The following is a 22,548-nucleotide window of genomic DNA, read 5'->3' on the forward strand; positions in this document are numbered from 1 at the left end:
CCTGTTCAGAATGGTCCCAGTGCAGGTGAACAGGATATGGCCATGACCTCACATCTTCCCGGGACGTGCTTGCTCTGTGTCCCTGTGGATAAGTGGGAAGAGAGTGGTATAAGTACGCGGCGTTACGTAGGCAGGGTCTTTACTATTCAGAAATGCACCTGCTTAGTTTCCTACCTGCCAGAACGTGTTGGGGGCTGTTGCCTGTCCTGCCTGGAGCCAGACTCAGGTGCTGAGCAACACAGGTGGACAAGCTTCACCCCTGGTTTCGAGGAGGCCGCAGTCCAGGGGGAAGTCAGGCATGCGTGACAGGGCAGCCACAGCAGGTGCAAGTGTCCTGGGGTGTGCGAGAGGTGGATGTTTATGTTTGGTGGGGATGGGACATTGCACTGGGGTCTTGAAGGGTGGATAGGAGTCTGCTAGATGCAAGACAGGATGACGCAGGTGAAGGGGACCCTGTGGTGGTGTTGGAGGCTGAGGTGTGTGAGGCCTGCAGGGGGTTGAGATGAGACAGGAAGAATTGCCCCCCACCCCCCGAGGAGCTGGGTGGCTGCTGCAGGCATCTTTTGGGTTTGATGCTACTTACAGTTTTAAGGAGGGAGTGACACCGAATAAAGCCAAGCTTCTTTCTGAGGCCAGGAGCGCCCTGCAGGGCCTCTGGCCGCGGTGGCCTCCCTCTCCTCTTGTCGTGGCAACAAAGCCGAGCAGCCCCCACCCTCTCCTGTCCTCGCTTGTAATATTCTCCTGTCCATCACCATTCAAGGCAGATGTCCGCCTCCTCAGAGAGGTCTTTCTTGACCCTCCTGTTTAATTGCTCACGTGAGCCCTCCATCCTCAGCCCACAAAAGCACGTTTCTGTCTTAAATAAGATGGGTCACCACCTAAAATGATCCAGGTGTTTCTTCCTGTTCTCCCCTCACCAGGAGGAGAGCTTGTGAGGAGTCAAGGGAAGGAATTTGTCTTCTTTGAGGCCCTCTCCACTCACGTGGGACAGTGCCTGGCGCTAAGTCGTTATTTAGGGAAGTTTTGAGTAAATAAGTGATCCCAGTGCACCTGGGAGCGCTGTGGAAACAGACTCAGAGAAGGGAGAAAGGGAGGCCAGAGCGTGAGGTGAGAGACCTTTAGAGTAATCCAGACAGGGATGCTCTGGGTCTGAGACTCGGCAGCAGCAGAAGCGAGGGAGACACCTTTTGAGAGACTCAGGAAAAGACCCGAAGCCCTTCAGGGGCCATGCGGTGAAGGAAGTGTGCCAGCGGGAGGGGTCTCAGCACCTGGGACGCACCCAGCATCCAAAGATACGGGAAAGGGACAGGTCGGAGGGCACTGTAGGTTCAGGTGGTGATTTGGGACCTGTGTCTTCAGGAGACACACCGGGGAAGCCACTTGGTGATTGTCCCTCGAGCTCCGAGGTGGGGAGAGGGGGGTGGTCACATTGGGCAGTCTGAGAATCATCCGCGTGTAGGGAATGGCTGGGAATAGAGGAGTGGGTGAGACACGAAAGGGGAGGAGGACACAGGGACCCGGGGAGCACCAGCAGAGGAAGGAGAGCCGCTGGGGCAGAAAGCGGGGCGTCCTTCCAGGACCGCGGGGCTGCAGGGAGGTGGCGAGGAGGCCGCTGCCGCCTGGATTCAGGGGAAGCCGGGGAGGGAGCCGGGGCTTCAGAGACTCAGAGAGGCCGTGGTCAAAGGAGGCTCTTAATTTTGCTCTGAAGACAAGATCTCCGTTTGGGCCGAGGGACCAGCTGGCCAAAGTGGGGTGGTGGACCATGGTACTAATGCCGTCAGAGGAAGAAGAAACGATGTGCTGTTTGCTGGTGGGGGTCCATCCCGAGGACAGGGGCGTCCTCTGCTCGAGGGCTGAGGCTGTCACCTGCTTAAGCTGCCTGTTGTCACCTCTGCTTGTTAGGGGAGCCCCTGCTGGAACTGCATCCTGTATTAGCTACCAGTGCTTCTTTCTAATTCTTACACCCCCCATCCCCTGTCCTATCTGTGGGTCATGGGTGGGATGGACCCCTGTTTTGTTCCTCTGCCAGAGTCCCGGGCTCTGCTGAGAACACGGGAAGCATTGGCAGAGGTGAGGGGTTGCCCGTGGCGTGCTGATGCCAATGAGCAGCAACTTTCCTGTACGCCCGAGTGTGAAATTTATAAGAAATTTTTCTGCCAGTACTTTACACATAAAAATGATTATATTTGAAAAGGTACATGCACTATTCACAACAGCCAAGACATGAAAGCAACCTAAGTGTCCACTGAAAGATGAATGGATAAAGATGTGGTACATACATACAATGGAATATTACTCAGCCATGAAAAGAGAATGAAATAATGCCATTTCCAACAACATGGATGGACCTAGAGATTGTCATGCTGAGTGAAGTAAACCAGACAGAGAAAGACAAATATCATATGATATCACTTATATGTGGAATCTAAAAAAAAATGATAGGAATTAACTTTTTTCCAAAACAGAATTAGACCCACAGACATAGAAAACAAACTTGTGGTTACCAAAGGGGAAAGGGGGAGAGAGATAAATTAGGAGTTTGGGACTTAACAGATACACATGGCTATATATCTGGTCGGCCAAAAGGTTCATTTGGATTTTTACGAAAGACGTTACGAAAAACCCAAATGACAACCCAATATAAAATAGATAATCAACAAGGACCTATTGCATAGCACAGAGAACTATACTCAATATTTTGTAATAACCTATAAGGGAAAAGAATGAAAAATAATATATATGTACATATGTATAACTGAATCACTGTGCTGTACAACGGAAACTAACATGACATTGTAAATCGAGTATACTCTAATAAAATTAAAAATTACAAAAAGAAAAGCAAGCCAGAAAAAAATAAAATTAAAATAAAAACAAAAAGATTGTAAACCTACAGAGAACTATCTCTGCACAGATTTCTGGCTGATGCAATTTTAGAAGAAAAATTAACCCTTCATAAATGTCTGTTGAAGTGATATAAGAGTCTTTGGTACACACTGGGAAATAGGAAGGAAAATCAGACTTGAGGATTCCATGTTAAAAATCTCTATTTAAAAACCAAAAGCTCATAATCAGTATTCTGGTTTAGGGCATTTGGTTCTAACGGAGGTAGAAAGAAAGTGCTGGAATAGCAACTTTTGTTTTTTCTCATAACTTTCCATGAAGCATGCCCAGTGTTTTTCTTTCTGGAATTACCAAAGATGGTGATGATAGAAATTGTTTTCCCTGGCTGCTTGCCTGCTCCCACCTGTGAAGAGGGCTTTAATTTTAGCTGATGGAATATAAACAACCAAAGGGAGTCATTTACTTGACCTGAGGCATCAGAGTCTTTTGGGTGGAGTCTTTTCAGCCTTTCTTTCTTTCTTTTTTTTTTTCTTAAGGTTTTGTTTAAATTTATTTTTTGAACTGGTAATACTTTTACATGTTGCAAAATTCCAAAAATATCAAAAGATATAGAGTGAAAATGATCCCTTATCCTTTTCCCCCTCACCTCTCCTCCCCAAGGACAAGTAGTATAGTAATATGTATGGTCACTCTGTACCCTTCAGGTATAGTGCGTGTGTGTGTGTGTGTGTGTGTGCGCGCGCACGCGCGCGCATAAGCAATGGCTTCCTCTTTACACAAATGGAAACATACCGTGCAAACTGTTTTATACCTTTTCACTTAACAGTGTATCTTGATGCTCTTTTCCACAGGAGTTCATAAATACAGTGCCCATTTTAAGGGCTGTGTAAAAGCCAACCAGTCCACCATAAGTCACTTAGCCAGTTGCATGTGGTGGACACTGAGGCTGTTTCCAAATTTTCACTTTTGAGATCTCAGCCTTTCTTAGTAGCCTAAGAATAAAGCAGAATCCCAAAACATTGGATGGATACCAGAATTTCCACGGCCAAAAATATGGTGACCTTAGTCATCTAATGGTAGCAAATAACTGATAAAAATTCCCCATACCTTGGGCATAGGTCTATGATGTATGGCTTGTAGAGTTCCTAGAGGGACTCATTTTAGGGGTGAAATGGCTGCATATCAGTTCAATTAGAACTTATGCCAACCATCTGCCCAGATAACACCCAGCCAGGATACTGCTTTCATCAAGTATGATGTTCGCTCACACAGAATCAATGCTACTTTGTTTAGAGTGACCAAAATTAAATGGTGAGACATCCTCTGACAGCAAGATAAACTTTTGAAATTAAGACTGTACAGGGAAATCTAAGATTCAGAGGCCCCACATTTTATGTCATTGATGACGGGGTGGATGTACTTATGGTGGGATTTAGGGACCCCTATAAAATCAGGATATGATGTCACCATCTCCTTGAACCCCCTCCCCAAATTCCCAGAAGGAAAGTCACACATTAGCACTAATACCTGAGCCCTGGTTCCCCAAGGGCTCTCTCACCTGGGGAGGGGTCTAGAGGGCAGGTGTTTAGACACCGCTGAGGGACAGATCGGCTCAGCAGACCGGAGCTGAGGGCTGTGTCTCCCGGTGCATTGGAAGGGAGGCATCCTTGAGAAAAGCACGGCTAAACAAATGAGGAAACAAGAAGAAACAGGCAAATCCCAAAGGAAACGCGCCCTTGGGGTGTCGACTGAAAAATAGCGCACAACCTAAACTTTGAGAATTATGTTATATTTGGCAGACAAAACTAAGGACTTAATAAACCCAGGGCGCAGCCTCTCGGGTTGCTCTGACGGACTGCTCCAAAGAGATAAGGGGGGAGCCAGGATATAGAGGGGTTTTTGCAACAAAGACCAGGTAATAACTGATTCACTTTGTTATAAAGCAGAAACTAACACACCATTGTAAAGCAATTATACTCTAATAAAGATGTAAAAAACAAACAAACCAACAAACAAAAAAAGACCAGGTAGTGGGAACATCGAAAGATTACTGTTAATTAAAGAAAGCCAGGCATCTCAAGTTAAGGAATTGAGCGCTTTTCTATGCATCTATGGGAAGATGCACGAGTCTGGGCTCCCTGAAATCGTCCCTTTGATGGGCACCTCAGCTACCTGGGGCCAGTGTCCTGTGCTTTCTCATCCTGAGTCCCCTCAGGGTGCACCATTGGTGGGCTGAGCTGCAGTGGCTGACGGCTGGATTGAGGGCATCCTGCTTCCATCCTGAGTCCCCTCAGGGGGGGGAGGTGTAACGTGATGTCTTGATGGCCGCAACACCCTTTGTGCACTGATACGGCAGCGGCAGGGGCCAGCCACGGCCAGCTCTGGGACTCGCCCATTCCTTGAGTGACGCTCTTTGACCTAAAGCCCCAGACTTGGGGCTCTGCTTCCTCCTTGAATGCTGCCCCCCGTTCCTCCCCTGACAGGCACTGGCCGTGGCCAGCATCATTGCTTTCTGTCCGGGTTCTTGCACAGTCTCTGTAGGTGCCCAGAACAGAGCTGTGCCAGCGCAGCAGTGGGTGCGTTCGGCTCCATCACCTGGCCAGCAGGTTGGAGCCCCTCCAGGTGCCAGCCTGGTCCACACCGACCCGCAGGTCTGCTCCACGGCAGGTCTCACAGCAGAGGTTCCCTTTCCCCAGAGCTCACTCTCCAGTCCCACCCGGTTACCTCGGCTGCTTCTGCCAGAGGATTGTACTTTCATTTTCATCGAAATCTATTTGGCATATAACACTGTGCACATTTAAGGGGCCCCACGTGCAGATCTGATACATTTATATACTGTGATCTGATTGTAGCAGCGGTCAGCACTTCTGTCCCATGACATAGTGATCATTTCTCTTTTTCTTGTGGGAATAATCAAGATCTAGTGTCTTAGCAAGTTTGATGATTATCGTACAGTATTGTTGTCTGTGATCGCTGCACTGGGTACTAGGTCTCCAGGGCTTATTCATCTACGCTCTGCAAGTTTGTTCCCTGAAGCTACCTCTTTCAGTCTCCTCACCTCTCAGCCCCTGGTAACTACCGTTTTACTGTTTTCACAAGTTTGGCTTTTTTAGATTCCTTATATTCTCTGTCTGATTTATCTCACCTAGCATAATGCCCTCAAGGGCCATCCATGTTGTCACAAGTGGCGTGCAAACAGCCAACAGACACACAAAAAGATGCTCCACATCAGTCATCGTCAGGGAAATGCAAATCAAAACCACAATGAGTATCACCTCACCCCTGTCAGAATGGCTTTTATCGAAAAGACAGGAAATAACAAATGTTGGTCAGGATGTGGAGAAAAGGGAACCCTCCTGCACTGTTGGTGCGAATGTAAATTGATACAGCCACTATGGAGAACACTATGGAGATTACTCAAAATATTAAAAATAGAGCTACCATATGACCCAGCAATTCCACTTCTGGGTATGTTCCCAAAGGAAATGACATCAGTATCTTGAGGTGGTATTTGCCCTCGCTTGTGAATTGCAGGCAGGACATGGGACTGGAGGCATTTGCAGACTTTTGAGCAGAGCGTGGCCGGCTTTCCGTGTGGAAGGGTCTGGGGTGGGCACGGGGAGGCCAGGGAGGGGCTGCCACACTTGTTCAGGTGAGAGACGAGCGTGACTTCAAGCGAGTGGTGACAGGGACACGGAGAAAGACCCGCCTGTTGAAGGGGTGTGGGCTCCTCCAGGACGCCTGGGGCATCCGGCCCCGAACCGCTAGAAACAAGGAGTGACCATTACCCTGGGGAAGGAGCGGGTCTGGGGAGAGAAGCAAGGGGTTGGTTTAGGACCTGCGGAGATGCCCGTGTCCAGGTGCTGTTGTCAGCAAGCATTCAGGTGTGTGGCCCTGGAGCTCAGGGGAGGAATTCAGGCCGAGCTGTGAATCTGGGAGTCTCTGCACAAAGGTGGCATTAAAGGCATTGAATCTGGAAGGAATCACCTTGAAAATTCTCTGGGATAAAAGGAAGCGGCCCTGGGCTTCCCTGGTGGCACAGTGGTTGAGAGTCCGCCTGCCGATGCAGGGGACACGGGTTCGTGCCCCGGTCCGGGAGGATCCCGCATGCCGTGGAGCGGCTGGGCCCGTGAGCCATGGCCGCTGAGCCTGCGCGTCCGGAGCCTGTGCTCCGCAACGGGAGAGGCCACAACAGTGAGAGGCCCGCGTACTGCAAAAAAAAAAAAAAAAAAGGAAGTGGCCCAAGGACTGCCCTGGGGCTGGCTCAGGTCCCAGGAGCCCGAGGAGGAATGTGCAGGCAAAAGGCCCCCGTAAGTGAGCCCCCAGCCCCTCGCCCGTCCCCCTGCTGCCCCACCTCATCCTTGTCCCACCCCCTGCCGCCGCACACCACCCCGGGCTGCCCGCCCCGCCCATCTGGCTCTTCCATGCTGCTCTGCTGTGGGTGCCCCGTTCTCCCCAGGGCCGCTTCCCCTGCACGATGGCGTTCTACACCCGTACCCTGCCCGAGATCGGCGGCCTCTGACCCTCCCGGTCACTTCCTGCGCCACGTCGCTGCGCCCCTCGGCTTGCTTCCGACTCTCCAGCGGCCTTCCAGAAGCTTCCATTCCAAAGCAGCCCCTTGAAAGTTCGGCCGTCTTAGGGTTGTATTTTCCCTTCTTCCCCGACGTTCTTCTTGGGCAGTCCCATTCGCGCTTCGCTTCGGTGCCACTGCCATGCGAGTGTCTTGGTGCGATACCTCCAGCCTGCCCACCAGAAAGCTCCACAGGCATGGCCAAAACCAAAAGCCTTGTCTTCCCCCTAAACCGGTTCTCCAGGGGTGTCCCGTGTGGCAAGGAGCGGCACCACTGTCCACGAGACGTCTGATCATCACCCACATCCCTTCCAATAAAACCAGCCCCAAGGTCCTGTCTGTCTTGCTCACCTCTTATTCTCAGTGCCAAAGTCAGTATCTGACACATAATAGGCACTTAGAAAGTCACCCAATGAGTGTACCTGTCCTAAGGGAAAAACAGACACTGGTTTCATCATATGGATGCTTTTGGTAACAGCATTGGCTCAGTTAACGGATATTTATTTAGTGAGCACCCAAAATATGCCAAGGACATTTCCCAGTGCTAATGACACAGCGGCAAATCAAGCAAACAGTCCACCTTCAAGGCAGAGTGTTAGGCGGGAGCCCATGGGCCAGCCCAATGTGTGTCCCCCACTCTCCCCTTTAGTAAGCAGGTGGCACAGAGAAGTGTCAGACAGCAGTCAGCTCTGCGGCCTTCGGCAGGTGATTCAGCCCCTCCAAGCTCACTTCCCTTTTCTGGACAATGAGAGGTGGTTTTGATAATCAAACAAGATAATGGGGTTGCCTAGGAAAGCCTCGGCACGGCCTCTTCCTCTCAGCACATAAGCTGGGAATCATCATTGTTCTCTCTTTCATTAATCAAGGTGAGTCAGGTGGAGTTGGTCTTGAAAACATCATCCAACTTCCGGTCCTCTGCTTTGTCACGTGTAAAAGAAAAGAGTTGGAATTCCAGCTCTAAGATTTTGTATTCTTTGATGCTATTCAACTTGATTCCTGTTTCTTTAGCAAACAGATGTATATCACTTTCTAGCATCATTTCTAGCAGCTGGGGATATTTCTGAGCACACATTTAATGCTTACGCGATGCCTTATGGTGCCCTGTGGGGTGGGCGCTACTATTGTTCCATTTAAAAGCGGAAAGTGAGGCACAGAGACGTTCGTATCTGAGCAAGCGTGTGCAGCTGGCTTAGATTTTCTGCTACTCACAGCTCCCAGGGCGGCCACACTGTTCTGCACGGTGGTATTGTCAGCGCATGTAACCTCCGGAAACCTAACTAGGAAGGCAGAGCTTGACCACGTTCTCCGAGGACCCTGCCATTCCCTGTAAGAGCTGAAACCAAGACTTGGGTCCAGCCAGGTCTGCTGCTGGGGGTGGCCTCCAGCTGTCCAGGGACCCACTGCATTGTCTGCCACTGACTCGGAGGCTGATGAGGAGGATAAGAAGGTGAAAGATCTTAGTAGAAGCTGCCTACCAGTGAGGACAGCATCCTCTGTACTTTTCGTGATATGACTCACTTAATCTTCCCAGTCACCGAAAGAGACAGTAACTATTTTCATCCCCGTTTTACCAGTGGAGAAATTGAGGCACAGAGAGGTTAAGCAACTTATCCAATATCACACAGCTCACGGCGGAAGCAAAACTCTAACCTGGCTTTCTGCCTCCAGGGTCCAAGCACGACCACCATGCTGTGCTCTCATCTTGCTGATATATTTTTCTAGGCTGTTCTTGTTCATAAGCCTTGCGCTTATCCTCTTAAAAGTACAAGTGTATTTAAAGGAAAATTGCATGGAATAATCACCATGTAAAAGGAATAGTTGAAAATGTAGGTTTAAATTTTAATCCAGAGCAACCTCATTATACTATAAAGTTGGCAACCTGGTGTCCCTGGAGAATGAGAACATGATAAAGAAATAACTGACTTAGATGACTAAGGATTTATCCCTTAAAGTATAAGTCTCTTTTCTGTAGAAGTTATTTAAGCAGTACAGAGGGAAATCCTTCTAGACTGCATCACCAATTTTTCTGAATTCTCAGATCGGACACTGACTCTTCCCAGGAAGCTCTGGGTTTATTGTTTTGTGGAGGTAAAATCAGATGACTCGAGGGACAGAGCTTAGGCAGGAGCCTGGCAGGGGTGGCAGGGCAGGAGCCTCCTGCAGTGAAGCGCGGACGTGAGCTGGCAGCCGAGTTCTGCATGGTTCTGGTCTGGGTTCTGCAGAGGTGCGGTTCCAGCGGGCCAGATTCGTGCTGCATGAGATGCTTCGGGGACGAAAGGAAACATCAGTCACGACACCAGTTTTTCACACCCCATTCTGTGTGTGATATTATTGAATTTTGTTTTATGACAATGTAGGTGGCTGCAGATTTATAAACTAGTTGTCATTTGTGCTGTAAAGCTCGTTTAATCACTTTGGGGGAAATGAAGAGCATGTCAAACATTAAGCCCAGGTTGATTTAAAATAAAAGTGTGAAAAAGTAAGCCAGGAAACCACCTTAAAATAATATGGACTTTCAGACTGTGAAATCAAGAAGCCCTTTCTTAGTGTGGCACAGGGTTAGAAACAAAAAGAAGAAGACGGGGGCACCTGACAGATTGAATTAGATAAACTTCCACGTTCCAAACAAAAGTAAAAACAGCAGAACATAAAAGGGCCATAAGAGACTAGGGAAAATATTCACAACATATTTGTAATTCACGTACATATTGATACTATTAAGAAAAGGCTAACACCACAGGAGACAGAAAAAGCTTAATGGATAGAACTACAAATACTTTCTCTCACACAGACAAAAGTAAACATTAAAAAATCATTTTAATCATTAAGAAATGCTAATCCTAGCATTTAAAGAATGTCAATTGAAAAAGTTATTAGGCATTAGAGAAATGCAAATCAAAAGTACAATGAGGTATCACCTCACACCAGTCAGAATGGGCATCATCAAAAAATCTAGAAACAATAAATGCTGGAGAGGATGTGGAGAAAAGGGAACCCTCTTGCACTGTTGCTGGGAATGTAAATTGATACAGCCACTATGGAGAACAGTATGGATGTTCCTTAAAAAACTAAAAATAGAACCACCATATGACCCAGCAATCCCACTACTGGGCATATACCCTGAGAAAACCATAATTCAAAAAGAGTCATGTATCACAATGTTCATTGCAGCACTATTTACAATAGCCAGGACATGGAAGCAACCTAAGTGTCCACTGACATATGAATGGGTAAAGAAGATGTGGCACATATATACAATGGAATATTACTCAGCCATAAAAAGAAACAAAATTGAGTTATTTGTAGTGAGGTGGATGGACCTAGAGTCTGTCATATAGAGTGAAGTGAGTCAGAAAGAGAAAAACAAATACCGTATGCTAACATATATATATGGAATCTAAAAAAAAAAATGGTTCTGAAGAACCTAGGGGCAGGACAGGAATAAAGATGCAGACATAGAGAATGGACTTGAGGACACGGGGAGGGGGAAGGGTAAGCTGGGACAATGTGAGAGAGTGGCGTGGACATATATACACTACCAAATGTAAAATAGATAGCTAGTGGGAAGCAGCCGCATAGCGCATGGAGATCAGCTCGGTGCTTTGTGACCACCTAGAGGGGTGGGATAGGGAGGGTGGGAGGGAGACGCAAGAGTGAGGGGATATGGGGATATATGTATACGTATAGCTGATGCACTTTGTTATAAAGCAGAAACTAACACACCATTGTAAAGCAATTATACTCCTACAAAGATGTTTAAAAAAAATAATATAAATAAATAAATAAATAATAAAAAGTTAATAGGACACTTTTCATTGACTCTGATAAAAAACCGGAAAGGTTGTCTCTGCTCTGTTGTTGAATGCAGGGAGGAGGGTGTTGATGAGGGTTTAAACTAACACAGCCTCTCTGAAGGTCTGTTGGGCAACATGTCTCATGTTTTTGTTTAAATTTTATTTTATTTTCGTAAGAACACTTAGCATGAGACCCACTCTCTTAAATCTTTAAGTGTACGATACATTGCTGTTGACCCTGGGTGCAAGGTTGTACAGCAGACCCCCGGAGCTCACCCACCTTGCTTGACTGAAACGCCTATTGGTTAGTGGCTCCCCAACCTCCTCCCCCAGCCCCTGGCAACCACCATTCTACTCTTTGTTTCGATAAATGCAAATCAAAACTACAATGAGGTATCACCTCACACCAGCCAGAATGGGCATCATCAAAAAATCTGCAGGCTTGTAGATTTTTGTTTCGATAAATTCGCCTATTTTATTAGATCCCTATGTAAATAGAATCATAAAGTGTTTGTCTTTCTGTGACTGACTTATTTCACTTAGCACCACGTCTTCAAGTTTCATCCGCCTTGTGGTATATTCAAGAATTTCCTTCTTTTTTCATGGCTGAATGGTCTTCCGTTGTGTAAATGTACCACACTTTCTTTACCTGTTCTTCTGTCGATGGACATTTAGGTTATTTTCACATGCTGGCTATTGTGAATAATGCTGCAGTGAACATGGGAGCACAGATATCACTTCGAGATCCTGATTTCAATTCGTTTAAAAACGCTTTGCTTGGCCTTCCCTGGTGGCGCAGTGGTTGAGAGTCTGCCTGCCGATGCAGGGGACACGGGTTCGTGCCCTGGTCTGGGAAGATCCCACATGCCGTGGAGCGGTTGGGCCCGTGGGCCATGGCTGCTGGGCCTGTGCGTCCGGAGCCTGTGCTCCGCAACGGGAGAGGCCACAACAGTGAGAGGCCCGCGTACCACAAAAAAAAATTTTTTTTTAAATGCTTTGCTTGTGAGCCAGTGATTTTATGGAGCCGTATCAGAAGGGAACAAAGTGGAAACAGATAAATATGTAAGGATCCTCTTTGCAAATGTATTTGAAAGAGCAATGAATTGGAAATAACAGAAATGCCAAACCTTGAGGACAGGTAAATATGGGTGGTCCATGCAGGGGGGGGGCCCTTCCCATCCTCAGGACTCTGGAGAGATCCGCACCCAACAGTGGACAGCATCGCAGGAGAAAAGAGCAGTTGTCATCAAGAGAGCATGTCCTCCCTGTTGTAAATATTCACATATACAGATACACAGAAAACACACTGAGGGGACACACATCAAGCTGAACAGAGATTATCTTTTGGGGCTAGAGGTGAGGTAGGAGTTTCGCTTAGTACTTTATATGCCCCTTTATTATTTGAACTGTTTTTATTTGAATGTGACTTTCATTTGTCAGAGGAAAAACAATAGAGTATTTTCATTTTGCACAAAACAGAAATGAGAATACAGGGCCAGGGCTGTGTTGTGCTTACAGGCTCTCGTATTTGTAAATTCCTTCCATAACATGCTCCATTTATATAAAATGCCTGCTTCATTCTTTCTTGTATTCAACAAACGTTTGATTCCTAAAGCGCAAAAGCACTAGGCTAGGAATTGTGGAAATTCAGAGACTAATAAGTCATGCCCTTTACCGTGCAAACCTCAGAGGCAAACAGGGGAGCTGGGCATGGCAGCAGGGAGCTAGACCCAAGGTGGGGGGAGCTGAGGATCGTCCTCTGAGTGATGCTCCCGTCCTGTACCTGGTCAGGAAGAGGGGCTGACTAACTGCCACCCAGGGGGCTTCTGGGGTCTTCTCTGAGAGGTAGCCTTGAAGAGTGAGGGACATTCCAGCAGGGGCAGAAGATGGATAGAAGCGTTGGGAAGGGAAGGGCGTTCCAGGCTGGAAGAACAGCTTGAGAAAAGGCAAGGAAACAGGGACCCAGCAGAGCACAGCCAAGCCCACAGGAGCCGTCCGTTCAGTGGGGCTGAAAGAAAGGCCCCTGGTTTTCCTCCTTTCACTTCTGTGTGCCTGGTGCCTAGCATGGAGCTTGGTGCCAAGTACCCATGTGCTTGGAAGGATGGATGGATGGATGGACGGATGGATGGATGGATGGACGGATGGATGGATGGAGGAATGCATGGAAGAAAGAATGAACTAAAGAACAAATGAACACATAAGTCGATGCACAGTGCTGAAAACCATACTAATTTTATTTCATAACATAGACAGACCCTCAAATCTAGCGATGTGTCTCCTGTAGCTGAACACTTGAAACCTAGAGGAATATGTCCACTTCCTCCAAGAACAATGTGAAAATGTGTATGCATGTAGATGAGAACTATAAAGGAGCGTGGAAAATAAACACACACACACACACACATACACACAGACCCCCCCCCCACACACACACAGTCATTCAGTCACTTTTGATTATGTTCCTACCCAGTGCTTCACCCTGAGCAAGGTGCAGAAGCCAAGGTGGGGACAGGGGCCCTGGGTTTCATGGTAAGGGTCCTGCTCAATCTCTTTACATCAGCACTTCCCTTCCCTCTTAAACAATTTTCTGAGTCTAGTCCCATTACACGTGACCGACACAATGAGATTCAGAGACCAAAGCAGCCACAGTGGAACGGATGCTTCCTAAAAAAACCAAGAAATCCAGGGCTCTGATTCTGCCATTGGGGAACGCTTCCTGGCTACTGGTCACCAGAGGGGATGGAGGGTAAAATGAGCCCTGCCTAACTAAAAGTGGCCACGGCATGTCCTGGTTCTAAGAAGGAAAACAGTGGTAGGTACAAGTTCTAGAAACTCAGCAGGACTAGATTTCAAGTGCTGCTCAAAGGATGTGCTAAAGATAGGCATTGGACCTTAAAACTGTTTTCTAGAGTAAAGCACAGGTTGGTTTCTGATGTATCCAGCAGGTGGATACTGTGCCACGTGGAATGATGAGGATTCCTTGGGCTTTAGTTGCTTATGGAATCCTAGGAATGGACATTTCTACTCAAAACTGAAGGAGTTATTTCTTCCACACCTGAGGAGAATGGTTTAAACCAATGTCAAATCTCTACTCTGCCCACTTGTTAGCTGTCTGACCTTGGGCAAGTAATCTTCTACAAGCTCTAATTTCTTCCTTTGTAAAACAGAGGTAGTGAAATTACCTCTCTTGAGGTAGTCGTATGAGATACTGTTGGCACCCTTAGTAAATGTTTAATAAATCTCCATTGCTGCCCATGTTAACAATATTTTCTAGAAGTCTGTAAATACATCTACCAGAACACTTTTGTTTTGTTAACACCTTAAACTAACAAAAGCTGGAGAAAAAAACTTTTGCGCATTAGATCTTGTCTTGATTGGAGTCTCAGACTTTGCCAAAACACTTTGCAAAGACATTACCTTAATGGATCAGGAATAGCCGTTTGCCGGGAAAACACATCGTCTCCAGCCATTGTTTGTCGAGTGGCTGTGATTATCTCTGGGAAAGGGACAGCCAGGGGCAAAGCTGGGCCGTCTTGGCAAAGGCTCGAGGGTCTTGATGTTTCTCCAAATCTTATAACAAGGAGTGAGCCAGAACTTTCTTTCAACGGGTAAAATTGCTCTTCCAAGCTGGTGAGCCAGAATTGCTTCCCTGATCCATTTGTTTTTTCAATTCTCTCCCACTTGACGTTGGCACTCGGCTGGATCCGGAGCACGTCATCATTGTACAGACGTCAGTGGGAGCTTAGCGGGCGCTGATCGACCAGCGTGAACTCACAGAGGAAACCGTGTCCCCAGGTCAGCCCCAAATTACAGCTCTTGGCAGTGTTTCCAGCCAAAAGAAGATCATGTGATGTTATAGAATTCTCTCTCCTTCATTCGCTGGTGGTCATCAGTGTGAGGTCAGGAACTTTATCTGTCTTTGGATCCACTGTCATTCCTGTCACAGCATAAGGAATCAACAGTGGCTTTTTGGTTAATGGAAAGAGCCAGTGAACAGATGATGAAGTCTCTCACCATCTTTTAAGAAGAGATTGAGAAACGTGTACAAGAAAATAATACAGGCAGGCAGATCCATAGCATTTGAGCGTCATGATGAATGAATGGATGGATGTCACCCCTGAATGAAGAAACCCAGGTACCAGAGCCAAGGCTCTCTGCCTTTCAACATCGGCATCCACAGCTGGACAAAAGGGGGAGACGGGATTATGACAGGTGGAGATAAGAGCAGGCGGCTCACCGCTGACCAGGGTCCCCCACCCCGAACAGGGTATCCCAAGAGCCCAGCCACACACGCCCTGGGCACCCAGGCCCCAGTGAGAACCAAGGACCAGAGTAGTGCGCAGATACTAACAGAAAAGTGGAAAGCTTTGACAACCATTTATTTCAAAAACTCCTGGTGACTTTAATCCCGAGCTCAGTGCGAGGTAACCACGTGACAAGGATTCTTACCATCGGGAAACAGTTTTTGACTCTGATTTTCCTCCAGCCTTACGTGTTCCTTACCTCAGAGGTTTCAGTCAAGAAATGTATTGGAAACTCAGAAAAGGAAAAGAAGAGAAAGAAAAAGACACATGGGAAAGATAAAGGAGGTGTACAAAGTTTAATCTGTCATAGCCAAAACCACAGTCTTAATATTCCACCAAAGACAGAGAGGGTGAATTGAATGAACTGTGGCTGGAGGAATCCATGCAGTACTGGGCAGCCTTTAAAAGATACGGGGAAACATGGCTGATGGAACGAGCTCGTCTAGCTCTCTCCTCTCAAAACCCCATAAAATGAATAAAAAGCATTAAGTCCACGACGGCAAAGAGATGGGGAGAAGGAACAAGGACCGTTGTCAGGAGACACTTGGAACCAGAATGAGTTGATGGTGCTAAGTTCCTGGCAAAGCAGAAGAAGTTGAGAGGTGCAGGCCAGGTGGAGAGGCCATCGGAAGAGGCCCGGCCACCATGAGACTCAGGACAGTGGGTGCGAGTCCTTTGCACAGCGGTGGGCAGGACAGCTGCTGACCAAGGACGGGCTGTCTGGCTGTGAGGCAGCAAGGCCTCCAGGCCCCGCCCTGCCATGGGCAGCCGCAGGTCTGCCCATGAACTCCAGACAAGAAGGAAGGAGAGAGAGACTGACCCTAGGGCGTCAGGGAGCAGTGAAGCCCAGTGCTGCATGAGAGCCCAGGCCTTCCCACTGGACCCTACTCTGCAAGGCCAGCTGCCACCTGCAGGCAGGAGGTTGGAAGAGAGGATCCTACCAACATGGATATTTGGGGATCCCCCAGTGAGCTCACCAGATTTCTTCCCAGGTACCCACACGGAATCCCGTGAGTGTCCACAGACCCTGTCCACAGAAACACACTGAATTAGGATCAGTTGGCCAAGCATCACCAGAGATTGAGGCAAGGTCAAGATGTGACAGACAAGAGGCCAAGACAAAGAGAGAAAAAAGGAACTTGGAGAAAAAGTGTGTATAACAAAAGAAAATGAAAATAAAGACACTTTCTATTGAATTATAGTTGATTTACAATGTTGTGTTAGTTTCAGGTGTACAGCAAAGTGATTCAGTTATATATATATATTTCCAGATTCTCTTCCCATATAAGTTATTACAAAATATTGAGTATAGTTCCCTAGTTCTTTATCTATTTTATATATAGTAGTGTGTGTACGTTACTCCCAAATTCCTAATTTATCCCTCCCCACCACCTTTCCCCTTTGGTAACTGTAAGTTTCTTTTCTATGTCTGTGAGTCTATTTCCATTTCGTAAATAAGTTCATTTGTATCATTTTCTTAGATTCCACATATAAGCAATATCATATGATATTTGTCTTTCTCTAACTTACTTCACTTAGTATAACAATCTCTAGGTCCATCCATGTTGCTGCAAATGGCATTATTTCATTTTTTTTACGGTTGAGTTGAAAGACATATTTTTAAAGATACAAATTAACAGCCTCAGAGAGAAAAGAGAAGAGAATGTATCCAGGAAACATACATGAAGCTATTTCAAAAAGATATAACAAGAAAGAGCACTTGGAAATTAAAAATATAGTAACCGAAAATTTAAAAGCCAGAAGGGTTGGATAATGAAATAAAGGGCATTTCTAAGAGAGGGGGGAAAAATGTTAATTAGTCAAAAATATTCAAATATGACAGAAATGAACCCATCTATGAAACAGAAACAGATTCAAAGACATAGAGAACAGACTTGTGGTTGCCAAGGGGATAGGCAGGGAGAGGGATGGCCTGGGAGTTTGGGATGAGCAGATGCAAACTATTATATACAGGATGGATAAACAACAAGGTCCTACTGTAGAGCACAGGGAACTATATTCAATATCCTCTGATAAACCATAATGGAAAAAGAACATAAAAAAGAATGTATCTATAACGGAATCACTTTGCTGTCCAGCAGAAATTACCACAGCATTGTAAATCAACTGTATTTCAATTAAAACAAAGAATATTCAAGAAAAATTAGAAAACTGATTTAGAACTTGCAGCGTTCAACTCATTGGAATCCAGAAAGAAAGGAGAAAAGAGAAAGAAGGAAAAAATCTTTGAGGAAGAACACTAGAACATTCTGCAGAATCGCAGGATGTACAGATGGCTGGGGTCCATGGATGACCCAGCAGAGGGTGAAAGCAGCTTCACCCAGGGCGTGCCAGGATGGTCCAGGGCTCAAGGAGTGAGAAGATGCTCAAGCCTGTGGAAGGAAGGAAGACAGCCAGCCAGCCTGGGGTTGGGATGGGGGTGGGTGTCCCCACTGCAGGGCTGCAGGCTGGAAGACAGTGGAGTGCGAGCTGAGCATCCTGAGAGACCTTTCCGGTGTAGACCTCACAGGTACCATGCCGACTGCTCAGAGTAAGAGAACACAAACATTTTTAGGTTTTCCAGATCTCAGAATTTTACCCCGTACCCATCTTGTCTCAGAAAGCTGATCGAAAGTGCCCCCCTAAAATGAAGAAGTGAATTTTTAAAAAGGCATAGGATCCAGGAAGCAAAGGATAAAAAATCTGGGTAAAGGAATTTCCAGGAAACTCAGTGAGAAGAAAAAGTAAGAAAACAAATCAGTTATCAAGTTCAGAGCAAATGAAAGTTCATCTAGAAAGAAAATGTAGTCAACATACACATTATATGTCTCGGCCGCAGAAAGTTGCACTTGAAGAAAACTTCTGTTTTCATAATTATAATATCTATTATAACTCTACATGGATAACTAAATAGTGAATGTTAATTTGAATATTGTGCTCTAACTTTTTTTCAAAGACGGGAGGAAAAGTATGTGTGGGGTTGTGGGTCTGTGTGTTTGCCTGTGTCTCAAAGAACTTCTGGAGCAGGAAGCCAAAATCGAACATGGGAAAAGTCAAGAAACAGCAGAGTAAGCTCTTTATGTAGAAAAACGGAGTAAATGCTAGACGAAGAGTAGTTTGAAGTGGCTGCTGTTGGAGTGGGCTAGGAGCTGTGGGTTTGACTCGGAGCCTTGTGGAACTGTTTGCCTTTTCATGTCCATGTTTTTCATAAAACATGGAATGTTAAAGGTATAGGAGGTGGTTATAATGTATTGTGGTAGAAGGATAGAAAAAAGATGACTTTTAAAAGAAAACAGAAAGACCAGAAAAATGTGTGCCGATTGTTCGCAGTTAACCGAGTGTCAATTAAGGGATTTTTTTTTCTGCCTTTTATAATTTAAAAAAAATTGCAATAGATATGTATTACTGATGAAGTTGTAAAAGACCTACTTTCGTGTGTGGTTTTCTTTTCTTTTTTTTTTTTTTTTGCGGTGCGCGGGCCTCTCACTGCTGCGGCCTCTCCCTTTGAGGAGCACAGGCTCCGGACGCGCAGGCTCAGCGTCCATGGCTCACGGGCCCAGCCGCTCCGCGGCATGTGGGATCTTCCCGGACTGGGGCACGAACCCGTGTCCCCTGCATCGGCAGGCGGACTCTCAACCACTGAGCCACCAGGGTAGCCTGTAAAAGACCTTTTACACACACACACACACACACACACAGCACCAGGTCCGGCCCAGCAGATGAGGCTCCACTCCTTGGGAGGAGGAGATGTGCAGTCCATCCACTGTGAACCTGACCTGATAAACCAAGGAGCTGCTCCAAGAGCAGGACTCGGGGCCCAGCAGGGGGTGTTGGCAGCACCCCTCCCAGGACGAGCACTTGAAGGACCAGTGCCTCCTTGGACTTGGAGGTCTGAGGCTGCTGTAAGCCCCCCAGGGCAGGAGCCAAGCACAGGCATCTTGTGGTCCCTTGCACATCCTCTGCAGGTGCTCTTTACATGGAGTTTCATCAGTGAGGGTGGATGCAGGAGAGCTTTGTCTGTAGTGCAGAGGAGAGGAACAGTTTGCGCTGTTTCGGGAACAGAGACCTGGAATCAGTGAATCCAGCCTTTCAGACAAAACGGATTTCCCCTTCAACCATGAGACCTGCTCGATCCTAACAGGCCGCCTTTAGAAGCTGTGCATCTGTCATTGTTGAGTCTCCCAGAGGAGCTGGGTTTCCGTGCTGGGTGGGAGCGTGGTGTCCCCTATGCCCGTGTCCCACGGGCTGGCAAATCCATTGCGGTTCTGGGTGTGGGGTGGTCGGCCTGTGGACAGTTGCTACCCTGGCTGCAGGGGCAGGAGAGCGAGAGAAAGGCCAAGGGTAAGGCCAGAGGTGCCCTCTGTCCTTCCTCTGCAGGGACACATCACGGGACCCTTGGTGAAGCTTCCAGAAGGAATAGTTCTTCTTCGCATTTAAGTGAGAGCTCAGGATCCCCTTTCTCATAGTTACGCTGAGGAGAGATTTCCAAGTCTTCTGATTTGCCTGGAGCCCCTAGGAAATACAGGGCAGAGCCCCCGCCCCCTGCCACCTTGGGGGCATCTTGGGGGGCATCTCTGAGCATCCCTGGACCCCCTCAGGGCCAGTCCCGGGCAACCAGCAAGCCCTCACACCCATATGCCTGCACCGCCTGCCCAGGAGCCCCAGAAAGGGGACCGGCAACCTGCCCGCCCTCCTCGGGGTGCCCGTCACGCCGGCCACCTCCCCCACGTGCACAGACACCCTCACGCTGACTGTTTGTCCTCCCTTGCGCTTCACAGGTGTCTCTGGGGTCACAGATGGACTTACAGAAGAAGAAGAGGCGTGCACCAGCTCCCCCTGCAGCCCAGCCCCCGCCGTCCAGCCCGCTGGTGCCCCCCCGCACGGAGGGCAGGGAGGAGGACCGGAAGGGCAGGACGGGTGAGTGACGGCGTCCGCGCGCCCCTGGGTGCTTGGCCTGCATCTCAGCGCTGCTTCTCACCCCTGCCCCGGCTTCCTCCGTGATGGCATTAACTCGGAAAACATTTGGGCTAAAGAAAGAAAGTCTGGAAATGAACGGTTGGGAGTCAAGGATATCCTTCAGGCATAGTTTCTGGGGGTGATGCGGGCGTTTAGGAGGTGGGAAAGGCGTGGTGGTCCAGGAGGCTCGGGAGAGTGCGAGTGATGGAGAGCTGGTGAGTGTGGCCGGGGGCCGGCGCCTCCCTGACGGGAGCGGATGAGTCCCAGGACGGCGCTTTTGGTTGCGGTACGCAGGCCTCTCACTGCTGTGGCCTCTCCCGTTGCGGAGCACAGGCTCCGGACGCGCAGGCTCAGCAGCCATGGCTCACGGGCCCAGCCGCTCCGCGGCATGTGGGATCCTCCCGGACCGGGGCACGAACCCGTGTCCCCTGCATCGGCAGGCGGCCTCTCAACCACTACGCCACCAGGCAAGCCCCCAGTTCAGTCATTTTTTGAGCACCCTGTTTGAAGTTGATCTCCACTTATAGAGCTTTCCTATATGGTATTCTTTGAGAAAAAGAGAAGCCGGAGTAAACAGGGTGCAATCCTGGTATCTGTGAGCAGAGACGTATTCGACCATGATATCCTGGTCCCTCATGTTACAAGGGAGAGGAGAGATGGGGGTCTCTAGGTCCACCAGCTGGGGGTGGCCAATTTTATTCTAAAATCATTCAGTGTTTGTTGTTTCATTTATGGAGGGACCGAGATAAACCCCTGACACAAGTGCTTCAGCCGTTACAGGAGTGCCCTTCCGTCTCCCGGGCAGCCGCACATTTTGCTATTGATCTCATGGCTGCAACCCCCAAAGGGAAAAGACGCCCAAGGATAAGTGGTTGCACTGTTGGTCCCTAAACCTTTCATAAGAGCTCCTTGGCTGCTGGTCAGCATTTTCCCCCTGGCCAATACCTCGATTTTAATGTCTTAGCATTTCACAGCCTGGGAATCGATTTTGCTAAGGAGATACAGCCAATATTTCATGTCAGTCCATCGTCTTTCCCAAAGGAGAAACTATCTGAGTTGAAGGAATGTGATCAGAAGCTCCTTCAAATAAATCTGGTTTTCTTTTTTTTTTTTTTTTCGTAATGAGACTCCCATTCCGCCTTCCAAGATTTCTCCCCACTCTTTTCATAAATGGATGATGAACTCAGATTGAGAGTCCTTGTTGAAATTCTAAGAAGCATCCATGGTTAGGGTAGTGTAGATGTGGTGAATCCTGCCAACCTCCAGGCCAGAGAGCCCTTTTTTTTTTTTTTTTTTTTTTTTTGCGTGCGCGGGCCTCTCACTGTTGTGGCCTCTCCCGTTGCGGAGCACAGGCTCCGGACGCGCAGGCTCAGCGGCCATGGCTCACGGTCCCAGCCGCTCCGCGGCATGTGGGATCCTCCCGGACCGGGGCACGAACCTGTGTCCCCTGCATCGGCAGGCGGATTCCCAACCACTGCGCCACCAGGGAAGCCCAGACAGCCCATTTTAACCCCTAGTAGGACCTCCCGATTCAGCCTTGAAGGACCAAGGTCTGTGTCCAACGAGTTTGGAGAGCCTGGCCTGGGGGTGGGCAGCTGGTACTCACAGGGGTCTCAGAAAAAGGGAGATGGGCATTTTAAAGTGAAAATGGTAGGGACAGTTCCCTCTCTGTGGAACATGTACAAAGAGGAGGTATGGATGGTAGTACCTGCTGTGGATCTATCTCTGGTCCATAGACTTTTCTGGGGGGATTGAGGAGGAGGCCAGAAGCTCCCTTCCTCCTGTCAATAACTTTGAATAGTTTTTGAGGTCAGCGGTCTTGGTGGCCATTTCAAAGCAAACTTCCATCCCCATCAGAAATCCCCATGAATTAAAAGTACAATAATGGCACTACAGCAGAACTTTTAACCAAAGTCTTGGCTTTAGGTTAAAAGATAATAATTTTGAAAAAGTAGCCCAAACCACAACAAAATATGCTGAGCTTCTTTTTAGATTCAGACAGCTGCAGATAGAAATTTAAAATGTTTTAGGCACTTGCACTAAAGTAGTATTGCAGCTGGCTGGATTTGGGTCTCAACCC

The 22,548-nt window shown here is 47.8% G+C and overlaps 1 protein-coding gene across 1 annotated transcript in view; it reads left to right on the forward strand.

Moving 5' to 3' along the window:
• Positions 1-22,548, forward strand: part of COBL (cordon-bleu WH2 repeat protein) — a 245,674-nt gene that overhangs the window by 168,657 nt on the left and 54,469 nt on the right. Inside the window, exon 9 of the mRNA XM_060108816.1 lies at positions 20,291-20,429. Coding sequence (XP_059964799.1) covers positions 20,291-20,429 — 139 coding nt within the window. The remainder of the gene's footprint in view (positions 1-20,290; positions 20,430-22,548) is intronic.

The sequence above is a fragment of the Mesoplodon densirostris genome, chromosome 9 (assembly GCF_025265405.1).
Source record: "Mesoplodon densirostris isolate mMesDen1 chromosome 9, mMesDen1 primary haplotype, whole genome shotgun sequence".
NCBI classification, from domain to species: domain Eukaryota; kingdom Metazoa; phylum Chordata; class Mammalia; order Artiodactyla; family Ziphiidae; genus Mesoplodon; species Mesoplodon densirostris.